This window comes from Acomys russatus, chromosome 25 (assembly GCF_903995435.1).
Source record: "Acomys russatus chromosome 25, mAcoRus1.1, whole genome shotgun sequence".
In the NCBI taxonomy this organism is placed as follows: Eukaryota; Metazoa; Chordata; class Mammalia; order Rodentia; family Muridae; genus Acomys; species Acomys russatus.
This window is the reverse complement of record NC_067161.1, coordinates 23,022,018-23,049,755: the sequence shown is the minus strand read 5'-3', so window position 1 is coordinate 23,049,755 and position 27,738 is coordinate 23,022,018. Positions and strand designations below refer to the sequence as shown.

At 40.2% G+C, this 27,738-nt stretch overlaps 1 protein-coding gene across 1 annotated transcript; it reads left to right on the top strand.

Annotated features, from left to right (window-relative positions):
• Positions 1 to 633: 633 nt before the first annotated feature.
• On the top strand, positions 634 to 27,394 carry Hmmr (hyaluronan mediated motility receptor). Its single transcript, XM_051168421.1, has 17 exons — positions 634 to 778; positions 1,643 to 1,722; positions 2,357 to 2,404; positions 3,827 to 4,015; positions 6,056 to 6,142; positions 6,232 to 6,332; positions 11,195 to 11,269; positions 11,683 to 11,858; positions 12,229 to 12,377; positions 13,787 to 14,001; positions 18,024 to 18,140; positions 21,700 to 21,846; positions 22,150 to 22,302; positions 22,402 to 22,501; positions 24,179 to 24,355; positions 26,076 to 26,238; positions 27,256 to 27,394. The coding sequence occupies exons 1-17, from the start codon at positions 649 to 651 to the stop codon at positions 27,273 to 27,275; spliced, it is 2,127 nt and encodes a 708-aa protein (XP_051024378.1). The 5' UTR covers positions 634 to 648; the 3' UTR covers positions 27,276 to 27,394.
• The last annotated feature ends 344 nt before the right edge of the window (positions 27,395 to 27,738 follow it).

The following is a 27,738-nucleotide window of genomic DNA, read 5'->3' as shown; positions in this document are numbered from 1 at the left end:
TGGAAGAAAGAATGTTAAGTAAAGGCATCATAGGTTATCGGTATATCTTGGGGGAAAACGTTTTCTGGAGCAGTTTATATTAATTCATCAACAATGACTGACCACAGAGTCAGACTGCCAGTCTTTGCCACGTGCGTGGGGCGGAGTGGAGGGGTTTGTTTTGCTTGCAGGTTACAGTCTATTCTCAAGGCAAAGCACAGCAGGAACTGAATGAAGCGCAGATGGAGTTCTGCTTACTGGCTTGCTTTCCATGGCATGCTTTGTCACACTACCCAGGACCACCTGCCTGCCCAGGGGAAGACTACCCACAGGCCCATCTGAGGGAAACACTTCCTTAATTGGGATTTCCTCTTCCTGTGTGGGTAACCAAGTGGTTCTCAACTTGTGAGCCTCAACTCCATTTAGGCCAAACAACCCTTTCACAGGGGACACATATCAGATATTGACCTCACAAATCATGACAGTAGCATAATTACAGTTATGAAGTTGCAATGAAAATAATGTATGGTTGGGGTCACCACAACATGAGGAACCATATTAAAGGGTTGTGTTAGGAAGGTTGAGAACCACTAGTTTAACTTAAGATCATAGATACCTATTATAGGTATTGCTAATGTGCTAATATGGTAATATAGTAAATAGCATGAAATGATACATTGCTCTTTTGTGTTTTCTGTAGGTTGCGCTCCATCTCCAGGTGCTTATGACGTTAAAACTTCAGAAGTATCTAAAGGACCAGTGTCTTTTCAGAAATCACAAAGATTTAAAAACCAAAGAGGTAACGTCAAACAAATAATGGTTAAACAGCCTTATAACCGGGCTGGAGAGATGTCTCAGAGGTTAAGAACACTGACTGTTCATCCAGAGGTCCTGAGTTCAATTCCCAGCAACCACATGGTCGCTCCCAACCATCTATAATGTGAGATGATTCCCCCTTCTGGCCTACAGGTGTACATGCAGACAGTACTGTATATATAATAATAAATAAATATTTTTTTAAAAAACAGCCTTATAACCTAACATTATAGGCAGCACTATTGAAATTCTAAAATGCATTTGTACTTCAAGAGTTTCATGGTCAGAAGTGTGTGCCTTTCGAGACAGGGTAGCTCTGTGTAGCCCTGGCTGTCCTGGGCTCCCTTTGTAGACCACGCCAGGCAGAAGTATATTTTAATATCTTTATTTGATATATTTATAAAGGAATCAAGTACAGAATGATATTTCCAGTTACACTGTAGATAACGAAGGTAATTAAGTAAGATGTTCAGAGGTAGTTCCTCTTGATAATTGCTTACCTTTCTGTCAGGATATGGGGACTATCAAGAAGGGGAGTGGAGAGCTAACCCAGCACTTAAGAGCACATACTGCACCTACAGAGGACCTGAGTTGGGGTACCAGCACTCCAAGCACACATAGCCCCAAACAGACACAGACAAATTAATTCTTTTGAAAATAAAAAATGTAAGGAAGGATTTGGGTCTATAACAAATAAATGTGAAAATCATTATTTGAAATGTGCAATCCAAAGGGAAGCTGACTATGCTTCAATTACTGTCTGCGGTGAGAGGTTTGGAAATTTTATTGTATTTAGTTAAACATGTAAACATCAATGCAATGGTCGTGTTGATTTATTGTTTTGCAGAATCTCAGCAAAATCTTAACGTTGACAAGGATTCTACCTTGCTTGCTTCAGCTAAAAAAACAAAGACATTGGTGTCAAAGGTAAGAAGCATTTGTAAGACAGTTGCTACATTTGTTATGTCACTGACTACATACCTGCAAGATCCTGTATTTGATTAAAATGGCTGTGTGTAATCACATTTATAAGTAAGCTGGGACTAGAGAGTTAGCTGGACAAGAGCACTCACTGCTCTTGAGAAGACCTGGCTTCAGGTCCCAGCACCTGAAAAGAGTGGGGAGGGGACTTATTAAATATTTCATGACACTCTACAGTGTTTAAAATAGACATGAAAATGAGTTTATCAGTGTGGGATTTCAAACCTAGCACTTGAAAGTTGGATTGTGACTTCAAGGCCAGTGTGTACTCCCAAGTGATATGTCTCAAAAGACTAAAAATTAGGGGCTAGAGAAATGGCTCAGTGGTTGCTCTTTCACAGGACCCACTTGGCAGCTCATAGCAGCTTAGAACTCAAGTTCCAGAGAATTCAGTGTTCCTTTCTGGCTTCTGCGGGTCACAGAAATGCACATTGTCCACACACATACATGCAGGCAAATACTCATACACATGAATTCCTTTTAAATTTGGAACAGGACCAAAAATAAATATTTATATACCAGATTGGGCTGTGATGTTTGTGGCATGTAAGTTCGTAATTATTCTTTGACTTTTAAACAGAAGGAGCCTCAGAAGAATGATAAAGATTTGAAGAGATTAGAAAAAGAGGTAAGCCATCCTTTCAACTTACTGGAAAATAAACACTGCATAATGGAAAGAGAATTACATAGCTTTGCAGGCTAAGATTCTATAGCGAATAAGCAGTTTTAGAGTGAGGTAAACATGTCATTCATATCAGAACCTTTGGGCGTAGTTCCTTGTCTTAGTCACTGGTCTCTCACTTATTTTAAGATTGACTGTCGCTATTGAGGGTGCTGTGGTTGATACTGACTCGTGTAGTGATTTGCTTAGTGACATTGCTGATGAGTGGCACTGCCAAGATTAGGACTAATGATTTGCATCAGATTTTAGGTTGGCAAGCTTTACCCAGACTTTTTTGGGGTGGTGGGGGTGGCGGGGAGGCAAATATGTGTGGTATATATACATACTTTTTTTTTTTTCTTTTTTTTTGCTTGGCTGGTTTCGGTTTTTTGAGACAGGGTTTCTCTGTGTAGCCTTAGCTGTCCTACACTTAACTTTGCAGGCCAGGCTGGCCTCGAACTCAGAGACCTACTTGCCTCTGCTTCTGCCTCCTGAGTGCTAGGATTAAAGGCGCCCAGCTACCTACATATTTCTATATATGCATGTTCACACACACATAAATAGGAAGCCAGTGTGTCGTAAATTGCTCTCCACTTTCAAGTATTGAACTAGAGTTTCAGAGAACCAGAACTCAGCATTGCAACTAGTCTGCCCAGCTACCTTGGTCCAGAGAGCTCTGGTCTACCTGAAGTGCTGGGATTAAAAGCAGACTACAGCACCTTACTGGCATTTATGTGGATCCTGGGGCTCTCTGTTCCTCGTGTTTAGTAGCAAGCCCTTTACCATGCCATCCCCAAACATATTCAGTATGTTGTGTCATTGTGTCTACGTCTATTGTTGACAAATATTAGCTTCTTTTGCTGTATTGTTTAGTGGAAACAACAAAACTGATGGCTCACTGCTGCCTATTAAATTCTACTGAGGACTGTTTTCTTGAAATAAGAAATACTGAGCACTTCAAGCTAGAATTTAAATTTGTGTAGTTAGGACTAGAGAAAACAAGAATTCTTAAAGTTTTAAGTGACTAAATAGAGCTTACACTTGTAAGTTTGTGGAAGTTAAAAATCATTGTGTTTTGTTGGTGGTGATTCTGTGTCTGTGTGTCTTTGTCTATGTGCATGTTTGAGACAGGGTCTCAGTATGTAGCTCCAAGCCTGGCAGACCAGCTTGGCATGAAAATTAGAGATCTATCTGCTTTCGCCTCTCAAAACATAACCACTCTTTATTTAAATTGTATATCTTTAAGAAGTGTCATAAGGTAAATATGATTATTCAAGTAGCAAGTAAAATAAGAATGTCTGAGCACCTTATCAAAATGTAGGTTTCCTAGGTTTGAGCTTCTTGTACCAGTAAGGTCAATCTTTTGTCTATCCTCTTATTTTCTTTCAGATTCGTGTTCTTTTGCAAGAGCGAGGTGCTCAGGACAAACGGATCCGGGATCTGGAATCTGAGTTGGAAAAGATAGAAGCAAAGCTAAACGCATCAGTCAGAGAGAAAACATCTCTGTCTGCAAGTCATGCTTCCCTAGAAAAACGGCTGATGGAGCTAACCAGAGCCAACGAGCTGCTAAAATCTAAGGTACCAGTTGGCCTTCAAGACACCATCAAAATTGAATGGTTAATAAGCACCTTCACAGCTGGGCGTGGTGGTGCACACCTTTAATCCCAGCACTCAGGAGGCAGAAGCAGGCAGATCTCTTGAGTTCAAGGCCAGTCTGGTCTACAATGTGAGTCCAAGACAGCCAGGACTACAAGAGAAACCCTGTCTCAAAACAACAAACAAACCAACCAAAAACTATTTTCACACTCAAGTTCTTTGGTGGGTTAAGCTTGTGAAACCTACAAGTGCAGTTGAGGCTGTTTATTCATCTTCAGCATAGGTGGAGGAGCTCTTGCTTTCACTGGTCAGGCAGGCATGGTTCCAAGTAGAATGAAGTCGGCAGTGGCAAACCATTAGTCTTGCTGTGACTATTGAAATGACTAACTTAAATATTAGCCTACTTCTTTAGGATTATTTTTGCCTTTTAGAAAATTATTATTAGCTGGGCATGGTGGCATACCTTTAATCCCAGCACTAGGGAGGCAAAGGCAGGCGGATTGCTGTGAGTTCAAGGCCAGCCTGGCCTATAAAGTGAGTCCAGGACAGCCAAGGCTACACAGAGAAACCCTGTCTCAAAAGAGCAAAAAATAAAAATAAAGAATAAAAAAAAATTATTACTAAAAGGCTTGGCATACAGCTTTCTGTTTTGATGTCCAATATTTTCTCACGCCTTTGCAAACCGTCAAAGAATATTATAGAATTTACATTTTGAAATAACTTTTAAAGAAATCTTAAACTGAAACTGAGAGGGGAAGTAGTGTCATATCCGTGCAGTACTACACTCAGGCCGGGGCGGGAGGATTACAGGTGTGAGCCAGCCTATGCTACATGGCAAAATCATGTCTCCAAAAAACAAAGATGGGCGGGGAGGGGAGAGGGTGTCTAGAGAGAGGGGTCAGTGGTTAGGAGCACTGGCTGCTCTTCCAGAAAACATGAGTTCAACTCGCCAGCACCAACATGGCAGCTCACCACTGTCTGAAGCTCCAGTTCTAGGGGATCCAACACCCTCATAGGTATATATACAGGCAAAACACCGATTCGCATAAGTAAATAAATCTTAAAAAATAAAACAAAACAAACAAGGGGCTGAAGAGATGGCTCAGAGGTTAAAGGCACCGACTGCTCCTCCAGAGGTCCTGAGTTCAAATCCCAGCAACCACATGGTGGCTCACAACCATCTATATAATATGATCTGACGCCCTCTTCTGGCCTGCAGGTGTACATGATAATAAATAAATAATAAGTCTTTTAAAAAAAAACAAAAACCATTCTTCTAAGGGTTTTTGAGGAACGCAGTAGGAAATAAATAAGGAACTGAAAGAGCTTAATACATAAATTGTGTGTATAAGTAAATAATGTGCTAATAGATCCTAAAGAACATATGATTCCATTAACCAGTTGCAGAAATAGAGGGAAGAGACGACAAGTCACTGTTGAGTTGAAGTCATCATTTATTCAGGACCTGTGATAGGCTTTTATGTGCAGAGTACATCCTCTTTAGGGAGTCAAAAGTGTACTAGAGCCCAAGGGAGATTTTGACCTAAAAGGCCCAGACTAGGCCCCACATCCTGCATACCTCAGGTGTCCCAGGTAGCTGAGACTAGTTTAGCAAACATGCCTACACAAGTCTTTCTGGGGTTTACTTAGACCTTGCAGTGGCCTTTCTAACACATAGCAGGAAGTGACCACTTAGACTCCTTCAAAATAATCGAGAAAATCCAGGAAGAAAGGAGAAAACGGCTGGCATAGAGTTGGTACTTGTGGCTGAAGCTGTTCTCTCTGCCAGAGTACATTGGACACAGTTAATAGTTCCTATGACCCACACATGAGGTGGTATTTAAGTAGTTCTTTTCTTGGTTTTTGTTTTGTTGGAGACAAGGTCTGGCCCTGATCGTGGCCTTGTTCATCTTGCCTCTGTCTCAGATGCTGAGATTATAAGCATCTTATGCCACACCAGCCTTAAGTAATACTATGTATGATTTGGCAGAAAACATCTGACTTTTTATATATTTGTTGTAGTTTTCTGAAGACGGTCACCAAAAGAATATGAGAATGCTAAGCCTGGAATTGATGAAGCTTAGAAACAAGAGAGAAACAAGGATGAGGGTGAGTGCTCCGTTTGGCGTGGGCACTGTCTGTTAACTCTGGGGCCTAAGAATTTCTCATTTCCTAACTTAGCTCTGTCTGCTGTTCAGAGTGTGATGGCGAAGCACGAAGGCATGGAGCTGAAGCTGCAGGCCACGCAGAGGGACCTCGTAGAGTCTCAGGGGAAAATAGAGCAGCTGGAGGGAAAACTGTAAGTGGAAACGATTGGTAGATGTGACAATTTCTTAATCTTTTTTCTTTACTTAACTGTTCCATTAAACTGCATATTAACAGGGTTCTATGATGTTTCATTGTGCATACACATTGCCTAATGAGGAAACAGGCGAATCTCTTCATTTCCTTATAGGAAGACAGCCTGAGCTTTAGAGTTATACAAAGCTCCATCTGTACTCATCTTTCTGCAGCACGCCAATTTCTACATTAGAACTCACTGCCTAGTGTTGCCCTCGACCAACCCTTCCCTCCTGGCTTCCCCCTGTTTGTCCCAGCTTCAGCAGCCAGTGTTCAATGATAACCACTTACTACTTCCCCGATTCTGTGAGATGGTATGATATTTGTCTTTCTGTGTCTCCCTTATTTCACTAGACACAATGAACTCTATGTTGTCATAAATTTCCATGTCAAAAATTTCACTTTTTACATGCTTAGATACTATCTCATTGTATATCTTTGATGTGTTTTCCGTATCTATTCATCTCTTGAATAGATGTCCCTGGCTTCTGTTGCATGGCTCTTGTGAGCAGTGCTGAGGCTAGCATGGGAGAGTAGCCATTCCTTCTGTGTAGGAGTTCATTTCCTTTGGATCTATACCCACAAATGGGATTGTTGATCTTAATGGTGGTTTATTTTCAGCTTCATTTTCTTTTATAAAAAACTTACATTCTTTTTCCATAAATATGTCCAATTACTTGCCTACCACCAGTGCTCAAGGGTTCCTTTTCCTGCACATCCTTACCAGTACTTGTTAACTTCAGTCTTTTTGTTGTTGTTTTTGATTTTTCCAGACTGGGTTTCTCTCTGTAACAGCTCTGGCTGTCCTAGACTCGCTTTGTAGACCAGGCTGGCCCCAAACTCACAGAGATCTGCCTGCCTCTGCCTCCCAAATGCTGGGATTAAAGTGTGTGCTACTACGCCCGGCACAAATAAATCTTTTTTAAAAAGACTGAACTTAGGGCCGAGGCAGAGGTGGATGGATCTCAGTGAGTTCAAGGCCAACCTGATCTACAAAGCGAGTCCAGGACAGCCAAGGCTACACAGATAAGCCTTGTCTTGAAAAAACAAACAAACAAAAAGAATTATTTGTGTGTGTAAGTATTTTACTTATATTTGCACCATGTGTATGCCTGGTGCCAATGAGGGTCAAAAGAGGACATTGGCTCCCCTAGCATTATAGTTACATATGATTGGGATCCATCATGTGGATCCTAGAAATCCATCCTAGGTCCTTTGCAAGTCTCTTGTTGGTTGTGGTGTTGTGGGGTGTGTATGTGTGTGTGTGTGTGTGTGTGTGTGTGTGTGTGTGTGTGTGTGTGTGTAAAGGAGCTGAGAGTTCTACATCTGGATCCACAAGCAGCAGCAGAAGACTGCCACACTAGGCCTCACTTGAGCTTATAAGACCTCAAAGCCCACCTCTATAGTGACACACTTCCTCCATCAAGACCATTGCTAAAAAGACTACTCCCTGTGGGCCAAGTATTCAAACACACCAGTCTATGGGGCCATTACTATTCAAGCCACCACAGTACTGAAACTTTATTAAAGATACACTTTGCAGATATTTTCTCCAATTCTGCAGGTGGTCTCATACAGACTGTTGCTTTTAGTTTGATATAGTTACATTTATCTGGTTTTGCTTTTACTTTTTTTGCTTTGGGGGTTTTCACACACGCACACCAGTTGCCCATTCCCTTTCCAGTGTCCTGAAACATTAGCCTCGAGTGTGTGCTGGTAGGATAGCTGATTTGAGTGCTAAGTACGTTGTCCAATTTGAGTTGACTCTGGAAGCTGATGGTGATAGGGGCCTACTCTCATTATTCGTCATGCGGATCCACAGTGCTCCCAGCACCATCCGTGAGGGACCTCTGGTCTCCAGTGTGTGTGCTGTAGATGTGCTTATTGCCTTCTTGGCTCTATGCTGTCAATATATACCCAGTAGTCTTGTTTTTGTTCTAACACAGTATCTTCATTACAGGAGCTTTGTAGTATGTAAAATCATGTAGTATGATACCTCCTGAATTGCTTTTTTTCCTCAAGGTGTCTTTTGGTTATATGGTATTTCATTTTGTATCTTCATACAAATTGTAGATTTCTTTCTTTGTTTGTGAAAAGTGTCTTTGATGTCTTGTTAGAGCTTGCATTGAATTTGTAGGTTACATGAGAAGCATGAACATTGTAACGATATTGATTTTTATATCTATAAATATGAAGTTACTCAAATACTCTTTAAATTTTTATATCATTATTATATAATTTTCATTATAGGAAATGATCACCTCTGTTGTGGTTTGAGTGGCACATGACCCATACAAGCTCATGTTTTCAACCTGTTCCTGGTTGGTCATGCTATTGGGAAGCTGTGGAACCTTGAGGAGGTTGGGCAGAGCTAGAGGAAGTAGGCCTCTGTGGATGGGTCCTTGGAAACTCTAAAACAAACAAAATATTACAAGGGATCAACTAAAAGAGCCAAATACAGTAATGCTGCTTTCTGAGGTGGAGGCAGGAATATAAGAGGTCAAAGTCAATCTTGACTTCATTTTATTCATTTCTGCTCTGATTTGTATTATTTCCTTTTATTAAGTTAAAACTGCAGTAGGTTATTAACCACTTATTTACCTTTCTCTGAAAGCTATATTTACTATTTCCTCAATACTTTCTTCATTAAATCTAACCGTTCTCAAATATTATGAATGTTACCTTTTACTACTCATGCATTGTCAGTTTTGATGAGCAGGAAAGACCTTAGAAATCATTCTTCGCATCATTATATTGAGGTAGTTGTCTAACTCAAACTGAAACACTGGTATTGGAAGACAGGATTAATGTCCAATTAGAGCTCTGTAAAAAATTACTGCGCTATAACCTCACATAACACAATACAATGGAGAGATCATAAGTTTTCAGATTGATGACCTCAGAGCCATACACAGTTGTGAAGCATTAAGCAAATTGAAGGCATTTCCTCCCCTCAGAAGGGTGCCTCTGTAACCTTATAATGTTCCCCATCCCTACACTGTTTTCTGCCTCTTATAAATTTGTGTTTAGGGAAAGTTGATCACTATTCAGAATATAAGACTAATTCACCATAATTCATATATACTGTCATGTGTATTATAATTTTTAATTGGTTAGTTTAATTTCACTAATGTCTATTTCTCAATTTCTTACTGTTCTTGATCATTTTTTTGTGATATTTGTTGTTGTTTTTTGACAACTGAATAAGACAGCTATAAGCATGCTGCATGTCTTTGTGAACATGCGTCTTTATATATCTTTAGCAAGCATATGAAAGTGGGGGTTCTCAGACCAGAATATTGCATATGAAACAGTTTTTTAAGCTCAGAGATAAGGGCTGGGGTTGGCCCAGAGAACAAAGTGCCTCCTGTACAAACCAGAGGACCTGAGTTTTGATCCTTAGTGCCCAGGTAAAATGTTGTGCCCCGGGGCATGTGTCTGTACCGTCAAGATGAGCTGACATAGGCAGATGCTGGCTGCCAGCTTGTTTAGCCAGACAATGAGCTCTACACGGAGAGACCCTATCTCTGAAAAGAAGGTCAAGTGCAGCAGAAGAGGTCGTCTGATGTTGACTCCTGGTCTCTGTAAGCACACACATGGTCGTGTGTACCTGCATACATAAACAAGTCTCACACCACTTACACACAAACTCCCACATGCATACCACATGCACACAGCTGTGCTGCTGTATAGCCGTGCAGCAAACTGTGGTCCTTGGGGTTGTTCTGTGCCCAGGGTGTTTGATATTGCTGGTCTATTCCAGCCTTCCTAATGATACGATATGCTAATTTCTCATTTGTCTTTGTTGTTCCTGTTTGAAACGGGGTCCTGGGTCCCAAGTAGCCCCAAAAGTCTTCAGAGTCCAGAAACTTCTGCCTCCACTTCCAGGTTGCTAGGATTAACAAACCTGCACCATACAACTTGGCAATAATTTATTATTTTAACTTGGTGTTAATGTTCAATGTTGTTATGTGAGTTTATAGACCTTATGTGTCTTATATTATGAAATTATTTAAATCTCATTCATCCCTTAAACTAGATCCTCTTGAGGAGCCTAAATCACATAAGCAGTTGAGCACCATACAGCCTGGAACAAAAGCCTCTTGGCACACAGAGTGTCCTTAGGGTTGGTGAGGAAACTAGGAAAGCTGCCAAATAAGACTCGTTCTAACTTATATTGCAGTTCTCGGCATAGCTCTTTCACTAGAGTGTGTCTGGAATGCTTTTCTTGTAAATAAAATGTAGTCTACTGTGTTGATCTAAGTTGCTAACCTCCCCCCCCAAAAATTACATGAAATTATAGGTAAGATCATCAGATGTCATAGTACAAGTGTAAAATTAATACATCTTTGTGTTATACTGTGCTAGAATACTTGATTTTAAAAATTACTGTTTGAGTTGTTGAAGTTCATGTAAATGTTCAATTAATTTTGGTTTGGGATTACATCGAAATTTCTAGTTTCTGAAACAGTCCTAAATACACTTAGGCCATTGTGTTATATAAAATTTTTTCTCAAATCGATGATCATAAAATCAAAATATTGTTCACATGTAAAAAACACTAAAGATGCTCTACTTCCTGCAATACCAAACATTTGGTCAATATTTATTTATGTTAACATAAATAAGCAAACTCATTTCATTAATATGTAAATTGAATTAATTTCTAATAAAAGATAAGATTATTTGTTTAAAAAAGAAAGGAATTATAGGTAAGAACTTGGCCTCTACAGTTATCTGATATAATAGTATTTAATATCTAGTAAGTACTAAGTATGGTAGTTAAATAAGTATTTACTTCTTTTTCTTTTTCTTTTTCAGTGTTTCCATAGAGAAAGAAAAGATCGATGAAAAATCCGAAACAGAAAAACTTTTAGAATACATTGAAGAAATTAGGTAATATAAATAGTAACTTTAAAATTAACTTTCAGGCTAGAGAGATGGCTCAGCAGTTAATAGCACTGCCTGCTCTTCCAGAAAACCCATTTCAATTACCAGCACCCACATGGTGGCTCACAACCATCTGTAACTCCAATCCCCACGGGAATCTATCTGAAGCCCTCTCTGGCCTCTGTGAGCACTGCATACATGTGGTGCACAGACATGCAGGCAGGCAAAACACCCATACACATGGAATAAATAAATAATTGCAATAAAAAATTATTAAAATGAACTTTACTGGTTGGATATATAACTTTGTTGGTAGAGCACTTGCCTGGCATATGGGAAGCCCTCAATATCAACTTCGTTGAACATGTTTTCCCACTGCCTTAAAAGGAATTCTCTTCAAAATGTTTTTTTTAATGCAGCTGTGCAGCTGATCAAGTGGAAAAATACAAACTTGATATTGCCCAGTTAGAAGACGATTTGAAAGAGAAGGATCATGAGATTTCACATCTTAAGCAATCTCTTGAGGAAAACGTTACATTTTCTAAACAAATAGAAGAGCTGACTGTGAAATGTCAGCTGCTGGAGACAGAAAGAGGTACTGTGCTGTTTATATCGCTTCACGGTAAAGGCATAGATACTATCTCTAAAATGCATGGCTGTATGAAAACAACATTTGACGTAATCGTGTGAATAACAAAAAAAAAACGTGTGCATATTTAAGAAGTTATATAACGTTTGTTTTCTGTTTATTTCAACACATTGTATTCTTTGATTGAAAACAAAGAGTTGTATTAATTGATGACTTCTACTCTACGTGGCATATGTAATAACGACTGTACTCATCCCCCACCTTGGAAAATGCTAGATCTGTACAGTATGCTAACGCGGAGGGATGAGCTACTCCAAGGACCGAGCTCCTTGGTGTTAGTGTTTAGTTGTGGCTGTTGGGTGCTTTCCTCTTACAGATGACCTTGCCAACAAGGACAGAGAAAGGGCTGCACATCTCAGTGCTGAGCTACAGATTGTAACAGAGAAGCTGCTTCTGGAAAAGCAAGAAAATGAAAAGCTGCAACAAAAAGAGTCACAAAGCCAGTCACTTCTGCAGCAGGAGAAGGTAGCTAACTACGTTTATTTTTCTTTAAAAAACAAAACAAAACAATTTATATCATTTTTCTTAATGGCAAAAAACCTTTACGTGTATCCTTTGAGTGTTTAGCCACAGATATTGGTAAATGTTTGTATTAAGTAGATGACATAGTATTTATAATTATCTTAAGAAGAGTGTCTAACAATAGGGGAAAAAAATACAAATTTGAAAATACAGGTCACAGAGGCTGGAGACATGGCTCAGTGGTTAAGAGCACACACTGGCTATTCTTTCAGAGGACCTGGGTTCAATTCCCAGCACTCACATGGCTGCTCACAACTGTCTGTAACTCCAGTTCCATGGGATCTGGCACACTTACACAGATATATATGCAAGCAAAACACCAATGCATATAAAATGAAAATAAACAATATTTTTATAAAAGAAAATACGGGTTACATGAAGAACATCTTGTATATCAGTGACAAAAAAGCCTACTAAAAAATACACACAAAAAGTCATGGTCACACAATAGAGGTAGACAATTCTAACAGGACGTGACGCTTAGATAACTCATAAACATGAAAGAGGATCTCGCCATAGCAATCAACGGAGTATGGATTTTCCATAACAAGATGTCCAGAAACTAAGCCATTTCATTGTGACACTTTGGTGAAGGCTGAATTGGTAGGGATGGCCATGCATTCATATATATTTTGGAGCAACATTTAATAAAGGGGCTTCAATAGGTTAATAGTCATATATTTACTGACCTAAAAAGATCTCAACTATTTTTATGAATTTAAAAATCTTTCTACATACAGAATATATAGCATTGCCTCCCAAAAATGTATATATGTATGAAACTATATGGGCAATATGTTCTCTAAACTGAAAGTTATCTCTGGAAAGGAAAACTGAGATTGGGATAAGGACTGGTGAAAACTAATACTTAAAATCTACAATTTTGATTTTATTTATGTATAATAATATAAGTGTATATTTAAAAAAGAAATATAATAAAAAAACCTTCCACTGGAATAAAAAATCTACAATTTTTTTCCTCAATGATGTCTTATTATAAAATTTTGAGATGTATCTTACAACATAAACATTTTGTGTAATATTGAGATCATAATATACATTTTTATCTATCTGAATAGAGTATATTGAAGTATATAAAAAGCCAATTATAAAGCAGCTATAAAGAAGGTAGTGTAATGGTTTTACACTAAAAACATTAGAAATTACACTTTCTACAGTGTTAAATTATAACATGAAATCAGGAGAAATTGAGTATAGTGTTTATATTTTTGCATTTCCTTTAAGCTTCCTGATTTAGTTTCCATACTTGACTGTCTGTACTGCAGTTCTTGTCTCTGTGAAGGTTCGTGGCGCCGTGCCTAGTAATGCTGTGGTTACTTGTCTGAATACAGGAACTGTCCGCGAGCCTTCAGCAGCAGCTCTGCTCTATTCAAGAGGAAATGACGGCAGAGAAGAGCGTCTTTGCGAAGGAGTTGCAGCTTGCCCTGGACGAGCTGGATGCGGTGCAGCAGAAGGAGGAGCGGAACGACCGGCTGGTCAAACAGCTGGAGGAGGAAACCAAGTCAACCGCGGAACTGCTCCACCGGCTACAGGAACAGCTGAGAGAGTGTGTATTGATGGGTCTTGTGCTTATGTGGGACTTGAAATATGACCTTTTCTGGCATGTTCTCTTTGAATTTCATGGCACCATGTACATGCATGGACATTGCATTATCTTAGAAGATAAGGTACAGAGAAAGACATGGTAAGAATACATATACACTCATGTAGGTACACACGTGTATGTAAACATGTATGGCAGTCAAAGTAAAAGGTGTTGCCTGGTATACATTTAATCCCAAGACCCAAGAGGTTAAGGCAGGGCGAGGATGAGTTTGAGGTTAGTCTGGATTCCAAACTGAACTCAAGACATCCTAGGCTGTAATAGTGAGACTTTGTCTCAAAAACAAAAAGCCCTTTTTTCTTTTTCTTTTTTTTTTTGTGTGTGTGAAATGAATTTTTTAATTTAATTGATTTATTCAGTTACATCTCAATTGTTATCCCCTCACTTGTATCCTCCATTTCCTCCCTCCCTCCCTCTTAAACCCGATTCCCCTCCCCTAGGTATGTAACAGAAGGAGATATCACCCCACACACACACACACACATACACCATATGGTCACAGCCTATCAGGTCTCATCCTGGTAGCCTGCTTATCCTTTCTCTGACTGCCAACAGGCCTCCACCAAGGGGAAGTGGTCAAATTTGGGGCACCAAAGTTCAAGTCAGAGCCAGTTCCTGTTCTCCACACAGTTGTGGAGAATGTGCTGTTCATTGGCTAGATCTGAATAGGCTTTCAGTGCTTACTGTATGTATTGTCCTTGGTTGGTGCAGTAGTTTGAGCAGACCCCCTGGGTCCAGATCAGCCCATCATGATGTTATTCTTGTAGATTTTTGGGACCCTCTGGATCATTCTATTTCCCAATTCTCCTATACTTCTTTCACGTAAACTCCTAGTAGAATGTCCTCACACCTATCCCAATCTCCTGGTAAGTGAAAACTTTCATGGGACATCCCTTTTGGGCTAGTGTCCTTGTTGTGTGGTGGAGCATCTTCGACGTATATTCCAAGGAGTGGAATAGAGTGTTCTTGAAATAACCCTATTCCCAGATTTCTGAGAAAGGGCCAGATTGATTCCCAAAGTGGATGTACAAGTTTGCACTTCCACTAGCAATGAAGGACTGTACCCCTTTCTCCGCATCCTCCCCAACATGTGCTGTCACTAGAATTTCTTATCTTAGCCATTCTGATATGTGTAAGATCAAATCTCAGAGTTGTTTTGATTTGCATTTCTCTGAGGACTAAGGATGTTGAGCATTTCTTTAGGTATTTCTCAGCCATTTGATATTCCTCTGTTGAGAATTCCCTGTTTAATTTTGTGCCCTATTTTTTTTTTAATTTATTCATATTACATCTCGATTGTTAGCCCTTCCCCTGTTTCCTCCCATTCTTCCCTCCCTCCCATTTCTCCCCTTCTCCCCTCCCCTATGTCCGTGACCTAGGGAGACCTCCTCCCCCTATACATGCTCTCAGAATATCAAGTCTCTTCTTGGTAACTAGCTATCCTTCCTCTGAGTGCCACCAGGTCTCCCCATCTGGGGGACATGGTCAGAAAAGGGGCACCAGAGTTCCTGTGAGAGTCAGATCTCACTCTCCACTCAACGGTGGAGAGTATCATGTTCGTCGGCTAGGACTTGGTAGGGGTTCGAAGCTTACTGCCTATATTCTCCTTAAAAAGCCCTTTTTTCTAAAGCCAAAGAGTCTGTTTTATATTTGAAAACATCTAAGCCTTTTGATTTTCTAAAGTGGCACATTTGAGAAAATACAAACTTCATTAATGTGTGTGTGTGTGTGTGTGTGCGTGTGTGTGCGTGCGTGCGCACATGCATGTGAAGGTCTCAGGACAACTTTGAGGAGTTGCATCTCTTCCCACCACGTGGGATCCTCAGACTGTAACTCAAATCACCAAGGTTAATAAGTACCTTTACTCAAGGTTAATAAGTACCTTTACTGAGCCGGGCATGGTGGCGCACACCTTTAATCCCAGTACTCGGGAGGCAGAGGCAGACGGATCTTTGTGAGTTTGAGGCCAACCTGGTCTTCAAAGGAAGTCCAGGACAGCCAGGACTACAAGAGAAACCCTGACTCAAAAAACAAAAACAAAACAAACAAACAAACAAAAAACAAAGTGCCTTTACCCCCTCAGCCAGTCTTACTTCAGCAGTGACAATCAGAAAGCAGGTTAGAGTGGCTTGTACGTGGAATCACAGAACTTCAGAGGCTGAGGCAAGACTACAGTGAGCTTGAGGCCAGCGAAGTAACCATGTTTTGAAACACACACATGCACACACACAACAAACAGCAAACAAACAAACAAAAAGAAAAAATATATATATATATATATTTTATTGTTGTGGGTGAGTATATGAGGTGTGTATGTGTGAGTACAGGCACAGGTAGAGATCAGGAATCAGTCCTCTACTGTGGGTTTCAGGGATTAGACACAGATCAACAAGGCTGGAGAGCAAAGTCTCTTATCTAGCCCTGGCAATTTGATTCTGGAGTTTAAGCTACAAATAAGTTTATCATTTAAGTTCCTTGAATTTCATCAAGGAAGCAAGCTACTGTGGATGGGATATGAACCTGAGATAATATTATGTGTCTCATTCCTGCCCCTGTTGAGGACTTAATGATCTGCTCTGGGTTTTTTTCGATTCATGACATGGAAACCACCAAGGCTTTGTGTACCCCAATTTTGGGGGAGCAGTACAAAGGTGTTGTTATAGGGATTTTTCTTAATTGCAACTGATTTGGGGGAAGAGGAACATGAAGAAGTCGAGCAGGTAACCCATTTCCTAAAGGGAGGTTGAGAGTCACTTACTCTAGCAAAAGCAGTTCTGATCACACGAGATCTTTGTTAGCTTCCCTAGTTAGCTGTGTGATGACTCCAAGGAAAATGGGTTTGAGGCCTTCTGTTTCATAAGGTGCTGTATAAGGTGTCTTAGGTCCTTCCAAGGCTGCACATTTTAGGCTCAGATGAAAAAACAAGAACTGAAAGTCACTCAAGGGACAAGGAAAATATTTTTATTATAAACCATTTAGTAGCATTGCATTGTTTTTGTTGTGGTCATCCTGTTGTGCAGTGAATTTGACCCATGGTTCATCTCATTTGATTGGGCACTTAGAACTGTGCACAGTGAAGCAGTATGGTGGTACACACCTTTAATCCCAGTACTCAGGAGGCAGAGGCAGGCGGATCTCTGAGTTCAAGGCCATCCTGGTCTACCAAGTGAGTTCCAGGACAGCCAAGGCTAGACAGAGAAACCTCTTAAAAAATCAAAAAACAAACAAAAAGCAAAAAAGAATTGTGCACACCTTTATTTTTGCTTCACCATATTCTTTCAGAGACCTTTCATCAGTTCATATGCTCATCCATACACACTATAGCATTTTAATAATATGCAGTATTTTAGATTTGTAGTATACATTTAGAAAAGTAACTTAAAACCTATCCTGTTACTATAGAAAACTTCAAGATTTTGTTAAGGTTAAGAATCCGCAATCCTTTCACTTGTAGGCTGAGATTTGGGGGGAGGGCCCCCCCTGAGTTCAAGGCCAGCTTGGGCTAAATAGCAAGATCTTATCTCAAAAAGAAAAAAAGTAAATAATAACAGCATAAGTGGCTTATTCATATAATCAGAAATAAACATAGTACTTACTTTAACAACCTTTCAAAGGAGCTTTTAATGTGAAGTGTCTTTATGTGTAGTTTCAATAGTGTGTTTCAGTATATGGGATTAAATTTCATAAAATCTAGGTGATTTTAGCTGGCATTGCATTCAGTCTTCAGACTACTCGGTAGATTGTCTTTATAGGTTGTTATGTGGGTTTCTGTTGATTTAGCTACATACTGCAGGTGACATGAAAAGAAATCCAGTGGAAAGTAAATATAGATGAAACCAGTGAACAAGTTACTAAAACTATGAGATTATGTCATAAATGTATATTTTTAAACTATACAACAGTTATTAAAAAGGGTCATACAAGATATTTGTTTCTGGTCTTTAATAATTTTTCCTTGTTCTTAGGAAAGAAGCTGAACTGGAGAAAAGTAACGCTGCTCACGGCCACGCCACCTTGATTATGCAGGAGAAACATAACGATACAGTGCAGAATCTTAGAGACATTACTGCTCAGTTGGAAAGGTATTTCTCTATTGGATATGTGAATGGGAGAAGTGGTTACCTACAGAAATCTATGAATGGAGCAGTCCAATGGAGGATGACACTATTAACCTTAAATTCTATAATGTCTGGCTGTAAGTGGGCGCCTAGTGTCATCTACTAATCTTCCTGTACATAGATAGGTGTTTCCTTTCCTACCATCAAGTTCACAGCTCATGCTGACCTTTGGCACCACCATCTTACTTTCCTACCATCAAGTTCACAGCTCATGCTGACCTTTGGCACCACCATCTTCCTTTCCTGACAGCATCTTTTTTTAAAAAAAATTCAAAAGCTTTTATATTTTCATCTAACTTAGGCCACCTAATTTGCCTATTCAATAATTTTTGTTTTATTTTGTTGAGACAGGGTTTCTTTCTGTATCCATGGCTGTCCTGGACTCACTTTGTAGACCAGGCTGGCCTCAAACTCACAGACATCCACCTGCCTCTGCTTCCCCAAGTGCTAAGATGACAGGTGTACCCCACCATACCCAGCTGGATAATTTCTTAGTTTCCTGTTCTTTGCTGCTTCCCCCTGCCCTCCTCGCCTCCCACTTTCTTAGATTTTTTTTTTTTTTTTGCCATGAGAGCACTGCTGGTGTTACAGGAATGCTCCACTGTGTATGGAAGCTAATCTTTTAGTCTTTTAAAGCCTTCAGTCACCACTGAAGCTGTGTCATTTGTTCCTTGTCTTTTGTAGTTATTCTTGGATAGGGTTGGTGGCTCACACCTGCATACCCTTCACATGGCCATTTAAAGCAAAATTACAGTAAGTTTGGGGCCAGACAGAACTATGTAGTGATTTATTATGTATACAGTGCTCTACCTGCCTGTACACTGCACGCCAGAGGAGGATGCCAGATCTCACTGTGGATAGTTGTGATCCACAGTGTGGCCGCTGGGAAAAACTCAGGACCTTTGGAAAAGCAGCCAGTGCTCTTAACCTCTTAATCATCTCTCCAGCCCTACAAAGAAAGCTATTTCAAGTTCAATGTGGCTTTACAGAGTATGACCCTGTCTCCAAATGCAAAAGAGAAAATTAGTAATGTTTTCAGTCAATATGAATATGTATTGATCTACAGTCATTTTTTTTTTATTAAATTTATTTTTAAAAATATATTCATTTTACATCCTGATCGTAACCCCCTCCTCGTCTCCTCCCGGTCTCCTCCCTCCTTCCCTCCCTTGCTGTCCCCCGTCTTGTTCCCCTAGTCCTCAGAAATGGGGAGCTCTTTTCCCTTACCAGTTGACCCCAGCCTATCAAGTCTCATGAGGCCTGCCTTTATCTTCTTCCTCTGTGGCCTGGCAAAGCCGCCCCACTAGGGGGAAGAGATCAAAGAGCAGGCAACAGAGAATCCATGGCCAACACAGCTCCTGCATCCCTTACTAGGGGACTCACATGGAGACTGAGATGCCTATCAGCTACATCTGCGCGGAGGCCTAGGTCCTACCCATGCGTGGTTCTTGGTGCATCAGTTTCTACAGACCCTCCTGGGCCCAGGTTTGTTGGCTCTGTTGATCTCCTTGTGGAGTTCTTGTCCTCTCCGGGTCCTTCTGTTCCACCCACCCCCCCCCCCACCCCACACACAAACATACTCTTTTTTTATTTTTAATTTTTTATTAATTTATTCTTGTTACATCTCAATGGTTATCCCATCCCTTGTATCCTCCCATTCTTCCTTCCCTCCCATTTTCCCCTTATTCCCCTCCCCTATGACTGTTCCTGAGGGGGATTTCCTCTCCTTGTATATGCTCATAGGGTATCAAGTCTCTTCTTGGTAACCTGCTGTCCTTCCTCTGTGTGCCACCAGGTCTCCCCCTCCAGGGGATGTGGTCAAATATGAGGCACCAGAGTTCATGTGAAAGTCATGCCCCACTCTCCAGTCAACTGTGGAGAATGTTCTGTCCATTGGCTAGATCTGGGTAGCACACACACATTCTCTTCCATAAGACTCCCTGCACTCTGCCCAAAGTTTGTGTGTGAGTCTCAGCATCTGCTTTAATCCCCTATTGGGTGGGGTCTTCCAGAGGACATCTGTGGTAGGCGTCCGTCCTGGTCCCTCTCTCCAATCACTTCCAGTGTCTATTCTATTTGCCATTCTGAATGAGAATTAAGCATCTTCCCTAGGGTCCTCCTTGGTACTTAGCTTCTTTAGGTCTGTGGATTGTAGTATGGTTGTCTTGTATTATATCACTAATATCTGCTTATAAGACAGTATACACCATGCTTGTCCTTCTGAATCTGGGCTACCTCACTCAAGATGATCTTTTCCAGCTCCATCCATTTGCCTACAAATTTCATGATGTCCTTGTTTTTAGTAGCTGAGTAGTATTCCATTGTGTGGCTGTACCACAGTCACTTTTTAAATGAATAATTTAAAAAGAAAACAAAGAGCCAGGCACGGTGGTGCACACCTGTAATCCCAGCACTCAGGAGGCAGAGGCAGGTGGATCTCTGTGAGTTCAAGGCCAGCCTGGTCTACAAAGTGAGTCCCCAGCCAAGGCTACACAGAAAACCCTGTCTCAAAAAACAAACGAGAACACAATTCCATGTACTTTACTTCCTTCTTTAGCTATCTAGGACCACTCATTCCCAGCACCTTCTTAGTCCAAAGTTCTATTCCTCTCATTGTCTGGGAAGAATAGCTAGTTTTCATATTATAAGCACTTCCCTCAACTCCTGTCCAATCGACTTCCTATTGTGCCTTTTTTGTTTTGTTTTGAGACAGGGTCTCTCTTTGTAGCCCTAGCTGTTCTGGAATTCCCTATGTAGACTGGCCTTGAATTCACAGAGATCTGCCTACCTTTGCCTCCCAAGTGCTAGGATTAAAGGTGTGTGCCACACCCAGCCCTATTTTCCTTTTTTTTTTGGTTTTTCGAGACAGGGTTTCTCTGTGTAGCCTTGGCCATCCTGAACTCACTTTGTAGACCAGGCTGGCCTCGAACTCACAGTGATCCGCCTGCCTCTGCCTCCCAAGTGCTGGGATTAAAGGCGTGCGCCACCACGCCCGGCATCCTATTTTGCTTTTTTAAAAATAAAATGTCAAGGATTTAGAGAGGTGGCTTTCTTGGAGTTTAAGAACCTTGAGTGCAGCCTAGCATGGTGGCACACGCCTTTAATCCCAGTACTTGAGAGGCAGAGGCAGATCAATCTCTGTAAGTTTGAGGCCAGACTGGTCTACAAAGTGAGTCTAGGACAGCCAAAGCTACATAGAAAAAAAACCTGTCTCAGAAACCACCCCCCACCCCCCAAAAAAAGAATCTTAAGTGTTATTCCAAAGGACCCAGGTTCAGTTTCCAGCACCCACATGGTGGCTGAGCCATCTACCTCCAGTTCCAAGATATCAGATGTTACCTTCTGGATTTCAGGCACTGCACACATGTGGTTCACAGACATACATGCAGGCAAGACAATGTCACATAAACTCATTACCCAAAGTGCTGAATTCTCAGCTGTTAAGAAGCATATAAAATCAAGCTTTGTCATGTATATAGTAGTAAGAAGAAAGTGTTTGTTAACTGCTTTTCTCTTCAATAAGCTATAAAGCATCAACACTTAAAGAAATAGAAGATCTGAAGCTGGAGAACTTGACTCTACAAGAAAAAGTAGCCGTGGCTGAAAAAAGTGTAGAAGATGTTCAACAGCAGATACTGACAGCCGAGAGCACAAATCAGGACTATGCAAGGTGAGCACCACAAACTAGCTAGAGAAGAAATACGGTGTGTAAACTATTTATTTATTTTGAAACAGAGTCTTACTCTGTAGTCTTGGCTGGAACCTTCTGTGTAGAACAGGCTGGCCTCAAATGGAGATCCTCTCCCCTCTGTTGCTATTAAAGACCAATCAATTCCCAGAACCCATTAGAATTACAGGTTTTAATAATTCTGTTGCTTCATGGTGGTTGGTTGATTTGTTCATTTTCAAAAAGAAAGGGATAAAACTTAAAATGAGTATCAGATGTTTAGTGGATTTTTCTTTCAAATCCAAGGATGCTTCTAGATTTACAAAACAGATCAACATTGAAAGAAGCAGAAATTAAAGAAATCACATCTTCGTTTCTTGAGAAAATAACAGATTTGCAAAATCAGCTCAGACAGCAAGATGAAGACTTTAGGAAGCAACTGGAAGATGAAAAAGCAAAGTAAGTCAGCCTTGACCTTGGGTGCCACGTAAGGCATTGGTTTTTCTAACAAATTGAAAAGGGATAATTCAATTTTTTAAATTTAATTTTCCCATGCAGAAAAGCAGAGAAAGAGGATACAGTGACAGAGTTAACCATGGAAAATGATAAATGGCGCCTCCTGTATGAAGAACTGTATAACAAAACTAAACCTTTCCAGGTTTGTTGCTTATAATTAAACTGACTTGTGGACTGGAGAGATGGCCCTGTGGCTAAGCTGTTACCTGCCCTTCCAGAGAGTCCAGGTTCAATTCCCAGCACCAGCATGGTACTCCCCAACTGGGTGTAACTCCAGTTCCAGGCTATCCAACACCCTTTTCAGGCACTGTGGGCACAGTTGTACACATACATACATGCAGGAAAAACATCCATACACATCACATGAAATAAATTTAAATTAAACTCAGTTCGATCTATTTTAAGGATGTATTTCTTCCCTGTTAGTCTTGACTATGACTTGGTGCTTCTTCAGTAGCTCTTCACTATACATTCATGCTTACAGCCGTTTTCTATCTGGTAATGAGCTCAGTGGTAGAGTGTGCTTGACGTGTACAAGGGCCAAGCTTCAATGCCCAGTACTACACAAAACCAAAAGTAAAGTGACAAAAATGTGCAATTTATATTACTACTTGTAATTTCTCCAACCAACTGACAAATTTAGTGGACATAAAATTTTAATGTAGTTGTATTTTTAAAATGCTTTCTATGGCCAGGCATGGTAGTGCACGCCTATAATCCCAGCAGAGGCAGGCAGAGCACTGTGAGTTTGAGGCCAGCCTGGTCTACAAAGGGAGTCTAGGAGAGCCAAGGCTAAACAGAGAACACCTGTCTTGAAAACCCAAATATAAAAAATAAAACGCTTTCTACTTTCTTAAAATTAGTAGTCTTGAAGGCTCTCCTGATAGGAACATCAATCAATTACCTATTACTTTGATATGATTTATCACAGTATTTCTCAAGTTACTATGCTGAATTTTGTGTTATAGTTTGTCCTTTGGTTTTAGGATGGGGTATTATTATCCAAGCTGGATTGGTACTCACTGTGCCAAGCAGTCTGGCCTGGAATCTGAAGTCCTCCTTCTCCTGCTTCCCACGTTCTAGCATTATGAATATCAGCTTCTATGCCTGCCTGACTAGTTCCTTGTGACCCCAGGTCGGCTTGAAACTCTGTGAGGCTGAGGATGGCCTTGAGTTCCTGATCCTCCTGCTTTTGCCTTCTGAATACTGAAATGGCCATAGGCCATTAAACATGAGAAAACCATGATCTTTTTTTAAGAAAAAGGTGCCAGGAGCAGTGGCATAGACCTTTAATCCCAGCACTCAGGAGGCAGAGGAAGGCAGATCTCTTGAGTTTGAGGATAGCCAGGACAACATAAGGAGACCTTATCTGAAAACAAACAAACCTACAAACCAACAACAAAAAGATGGCTGGCTCTTTATTCCTTTTCTTATGGCTATGATACTTAAGGTGAGAAATGCAAAGCTTAAAAGATTTTCTTAGAAAATTGGTAGAGCCTTCAAGAAGAGTGAGAATACTGCATGTATTATTTTTATTCTTTTATGTTTTATATGAAATTAGTAAGACTTAAAAGTGTTGGCCAAAGCTGGGTGTGGTGGCGCACACCTTTAATCCTAGCACTTGGGAGACAGAGGCAGGTGGATCTTTGTGAGTTCAAGGCGAGCCTGGTCTTCAAGTGAGTCCAGGACAGCCAAGGCTACACAGAGAAACCCTGTCTTGAAAAACCAAAAAAAAAGAAAGTGTTGGCCAGGTACGCTCACAAATGCTTATAATGCCAATGTGAGGCAGTAGAAATATATGTACATTTCTCTTTTCCAGCAACAACTGGACGCATTTGAAGCAGAGAAGCAGGCATTACTGAATGAACATGGTGCAACTCAGGAACAGCTAAATAAAATAAGAGACTCATATGCGGAGCTACTGGGTCACCAGAATCTAAAGCAAAAAATCAAGCATGTTGTGAAATTGAAAGATGAAAATAGCCAACTCAAATCGGTTTGTAAACTAACACTTGTATTCAGATATAATAAAAAAACAAAAATTAAGCAATTCATAAAGAATTTTATTTAATTTTTTTCCTTCTAGAAGGTTAATGTATATTTTATTTTAGCATACTAAACAGTGGATTACATTATCTGACCATATGAGTATCTATTGTATGTTGACTTTGATTCTTCCTGGTGTATATCCAGAAGCTATAAGCTAGATCATATAGTAATTTTTTAAAAAGATTTATTTACTTTTTATTATGTATACAGTGCTCTGCCTGCATTTACACCTGCAGGCCAGAAGAGGTCATGAGATCACATTATAGATGGTTGTGAGCTATCATGTAGTTGCTGGGAATTGAACTCAGGACCTCTGGAAGACCAGTCAGTGCACTGAACCTCTGAGCCATCTCTCCAACCTCATGTAGTAATTTTCAATTGAGGGTTTTGTTTTGTTTTTCCCGAGACAGGATTTCTCTGTGTGGCCTTGGCTGTCCCGGACTCACATTGCAGACCAGGCTGGCCATGAACTCACAGGGATCCACCTGCCTCTGCCTCCCAAGTGCTGGGATTAAAGGCATGCGCCACCACCGCCCACCTTCCCTTGAGTTTTTAAAGAACTTTGATATGGACTTGCATAGGTTGGTGAATAAGGCTGGCAGTCCTACCCTCAGGATAAGCCCATGGCCCTCACAAATCGCAAACCAAGTTTTGAGATTTGATGAGAAGGCAGTTCCACTGGCGGAGAGGTCAGCAGAAAGGAAATCCATTTTGTCACTATACAATTGAGAGGACAGTGGATAGGAGCCATCTTGGGAAGAAACCTATTATTTAAGACTAAGCTGTCATGGAGGCCTGAGAACAAGAAATAATCACAGGTCAGGGCACCTAAATTTAGCCTGCCACACTGTTGCAAGGATGTGAGACAGCCCTGGGAAGAAATTGCCCACAAGCCATAGTACAGGCAGTAGAAGGCTCAGTGAAGGGAAGTGATAGGAAAGGTAGCTCTGAGCCTAAGATCAGTGGGTAATGCATCTCTGGAGCTTCCCCTCTGAGTTCAGTTCTGTAGGCTGAGGACCCTGAAGGTTCAGTGATGTACTTGACCTCCCTGGAGAGTTGTTATGACCCCAGGAGGCCATTCTCATCTGTCTTACCCTTGGGCAGACTCTAAGCTAGTATTCTGGCACAGAAACTGAGGACAGGAATGCTCTCTCTTAGTGCCACCTCCGCCCTTGGCGCTGTGGTTCTTAATGGCTTGCAGGGAAAGAGGCTGAGAAATAGCCTCTGTTTCTCTAACCTCTATATCTCTTTAGAGTTATCTATCGTTAAGAACTAGGTCAAGGATGAGCAGGCGCCCAGTGTTTCCAGCACTGCAAAAGTGCGGCTGAGCAAAAGAGATCTTGTACTCTTAATAAATTTGCCCGAGGAAGAACAGAATTGCTTGCCTTTTTATACTGTCTAGGAAGCCTGCCTGCAGACTTTAATGCAATCAAATCAAAAGACGATTTGTGGGCAACTTATTTTTATCTCAATTTTGATCAGAATATTATACTCATAACTATTGGAGCACAAGAAAGGTTTAAATCCTTTGTTTACTTTGCCCCAGCAGTTCCAGATCAGTCTTAGTGCATGTGTAATAGTTATTTTTGCCATTAGCTTTGATGCACTTTGTAGACTATGTCTCCAACAATAGTAACACATTTAGTAATTAGACTCTTCTTACTTAGGAGGTGTCAAAACTCCGATCTCAGCTTATTAAGAGGAAACAAAATGAGCTCAGACTCCAGGGAGAATTGAATAAAGCTCTGGGCATCAAACACTTTGACCCTTCCAAGGCTTTTCATCATGAATCTAAAGAGAATTTTCCTGTCAAGACCCCATTAAAAGAAGGTAATATTTTTAAAGTATATTTATCCATATGTCATTCCTCCTCCCTTTTTTTTTTCTGTTTTTTTTTTGTTTGTTTTTGTTTTTGTTTTTGCTTTCACAGCAGTTGGTGACTTAACTTTTTTATTTTTATTAACTAGGAAACTGTTGATATTTTCTAATAAAGAAGAAACTCTTAGTGAGTTGATGTATGCAATGCCATTTCCTTCTCCTCTACTCTGCTTCTGTATATCCAGATCTCCTGTCCTTCGAGCTCCATTAAGATTAATCTTCCTTAAAGTCTTTTATTGCTCCTACCAGCAGCCTTCTCCTTACACCCTCTGTGATGTCTTCGATCCATAATAATTTTTTATGTTTCAATTTTAGAGAAACTTTTTTCTTTTCTTGACAGAATTTTTGTATATTTTACAATTGAATCCTAATTGCTTGAAGTAGGGAATATATGTGTATTATATGTATATGTTATATATATGTGTGCACATATATATGTATGTGCTGTGTGTGTTATATATATGTGTGCACATATATATGTATGTGCTCTGTGTGTGTTATATATATGTGTGCACATATATATGTATGTGCTGTGTGTGTGTTATATATGTGTGCACATATATATGTATGTGCTGTGTGTGTGTTATATATGTGTGCACATATATATGTATGTGCTGTGTGTGTGTTATATATATGTGTGCACATATATATGTATGTGCTGTGTGTGTGTTATATATGTGTGCACATATATATGTATGTGCTGTGTGTGTGTTATATATATGTGTGCACATATATATGTATGTGCTGTGTGTGTGTTATATTATAATTATGGGATATTGCTTCTGTCTTTAAGAAGTTAGGTCTGGTTTTACTTTCTAATGACTTAGGAATTTGATTTGGCTTCGTTTTCAAGGATTTGAATCTAGGCCCTTGAACATGTTAGGCAAGTGTTGTACCTGAGCTACATCCACAGCCTGACTCATCGTTATTAGTTTAATATACAATACTTACAGCTCTTTGTCTTTTCAGGCAACACAAACTGCTGCTGAGTTCAGATGCAACATCAAGGATCATGGAAGTATACATCTGAAATACCTCCTGAAGATTGCTTTCTTCACTATTCCTGATATTATGTTTATAGTATATATTATATAATGTATTTAATTTCTTTGTTTGTTTGTTTGTTTTTGTTTTTTGAGACAGGGTTTCTCTGTGTAGCCTTGGCCATCCTGGACTCACTTTGTAGACCAGGCTGGCCTCGAACTCACAGCGATCGCCTGACTCTGCCTCCCGAGTGCTCTGCCTCCCGAGTGCTGGGATTTTCTATTGTGTATCTCCATAATCTTGACCTTTATCTTCTCATTCTGAACCACCTTATTTGCTTTGCAGCTTACATTGCACTACAATCAACTTGACTTTTTTTTTTTTAATCAGTATTAAAATTTTCCCCTTATTCTGTATTTCCTCAAAATTTTTAGCTTGATTCTCGAGTTCTCTATTCTGGTGAAGACG

Excerpts from the sequence above, each read along its gene's own strand:
- Hmmr (XM_051168421.1), top strand. The coding sequence starts at position 649 with ATGATACATTGCTCTTTTGTGTTTTCTGTAGGTTGCGCTCCATCTCCA. Across the intron at positions 4,016-6,055 it reads ACGAGCTGCTAAAATCTAAG|TTTTCTGAAGACGGTCACCA; the intron begins GTACCAGTTGGC and ends TATTTGTTGTAG. Across the intron at positions 14,002-18,023 it reads CTACAGGAACAGCTGAGAGA|GAAAGAAGCTGAACTGGAGA; the intron begins GTGTGTATTGAT and ends CCTTGTTCTTAG.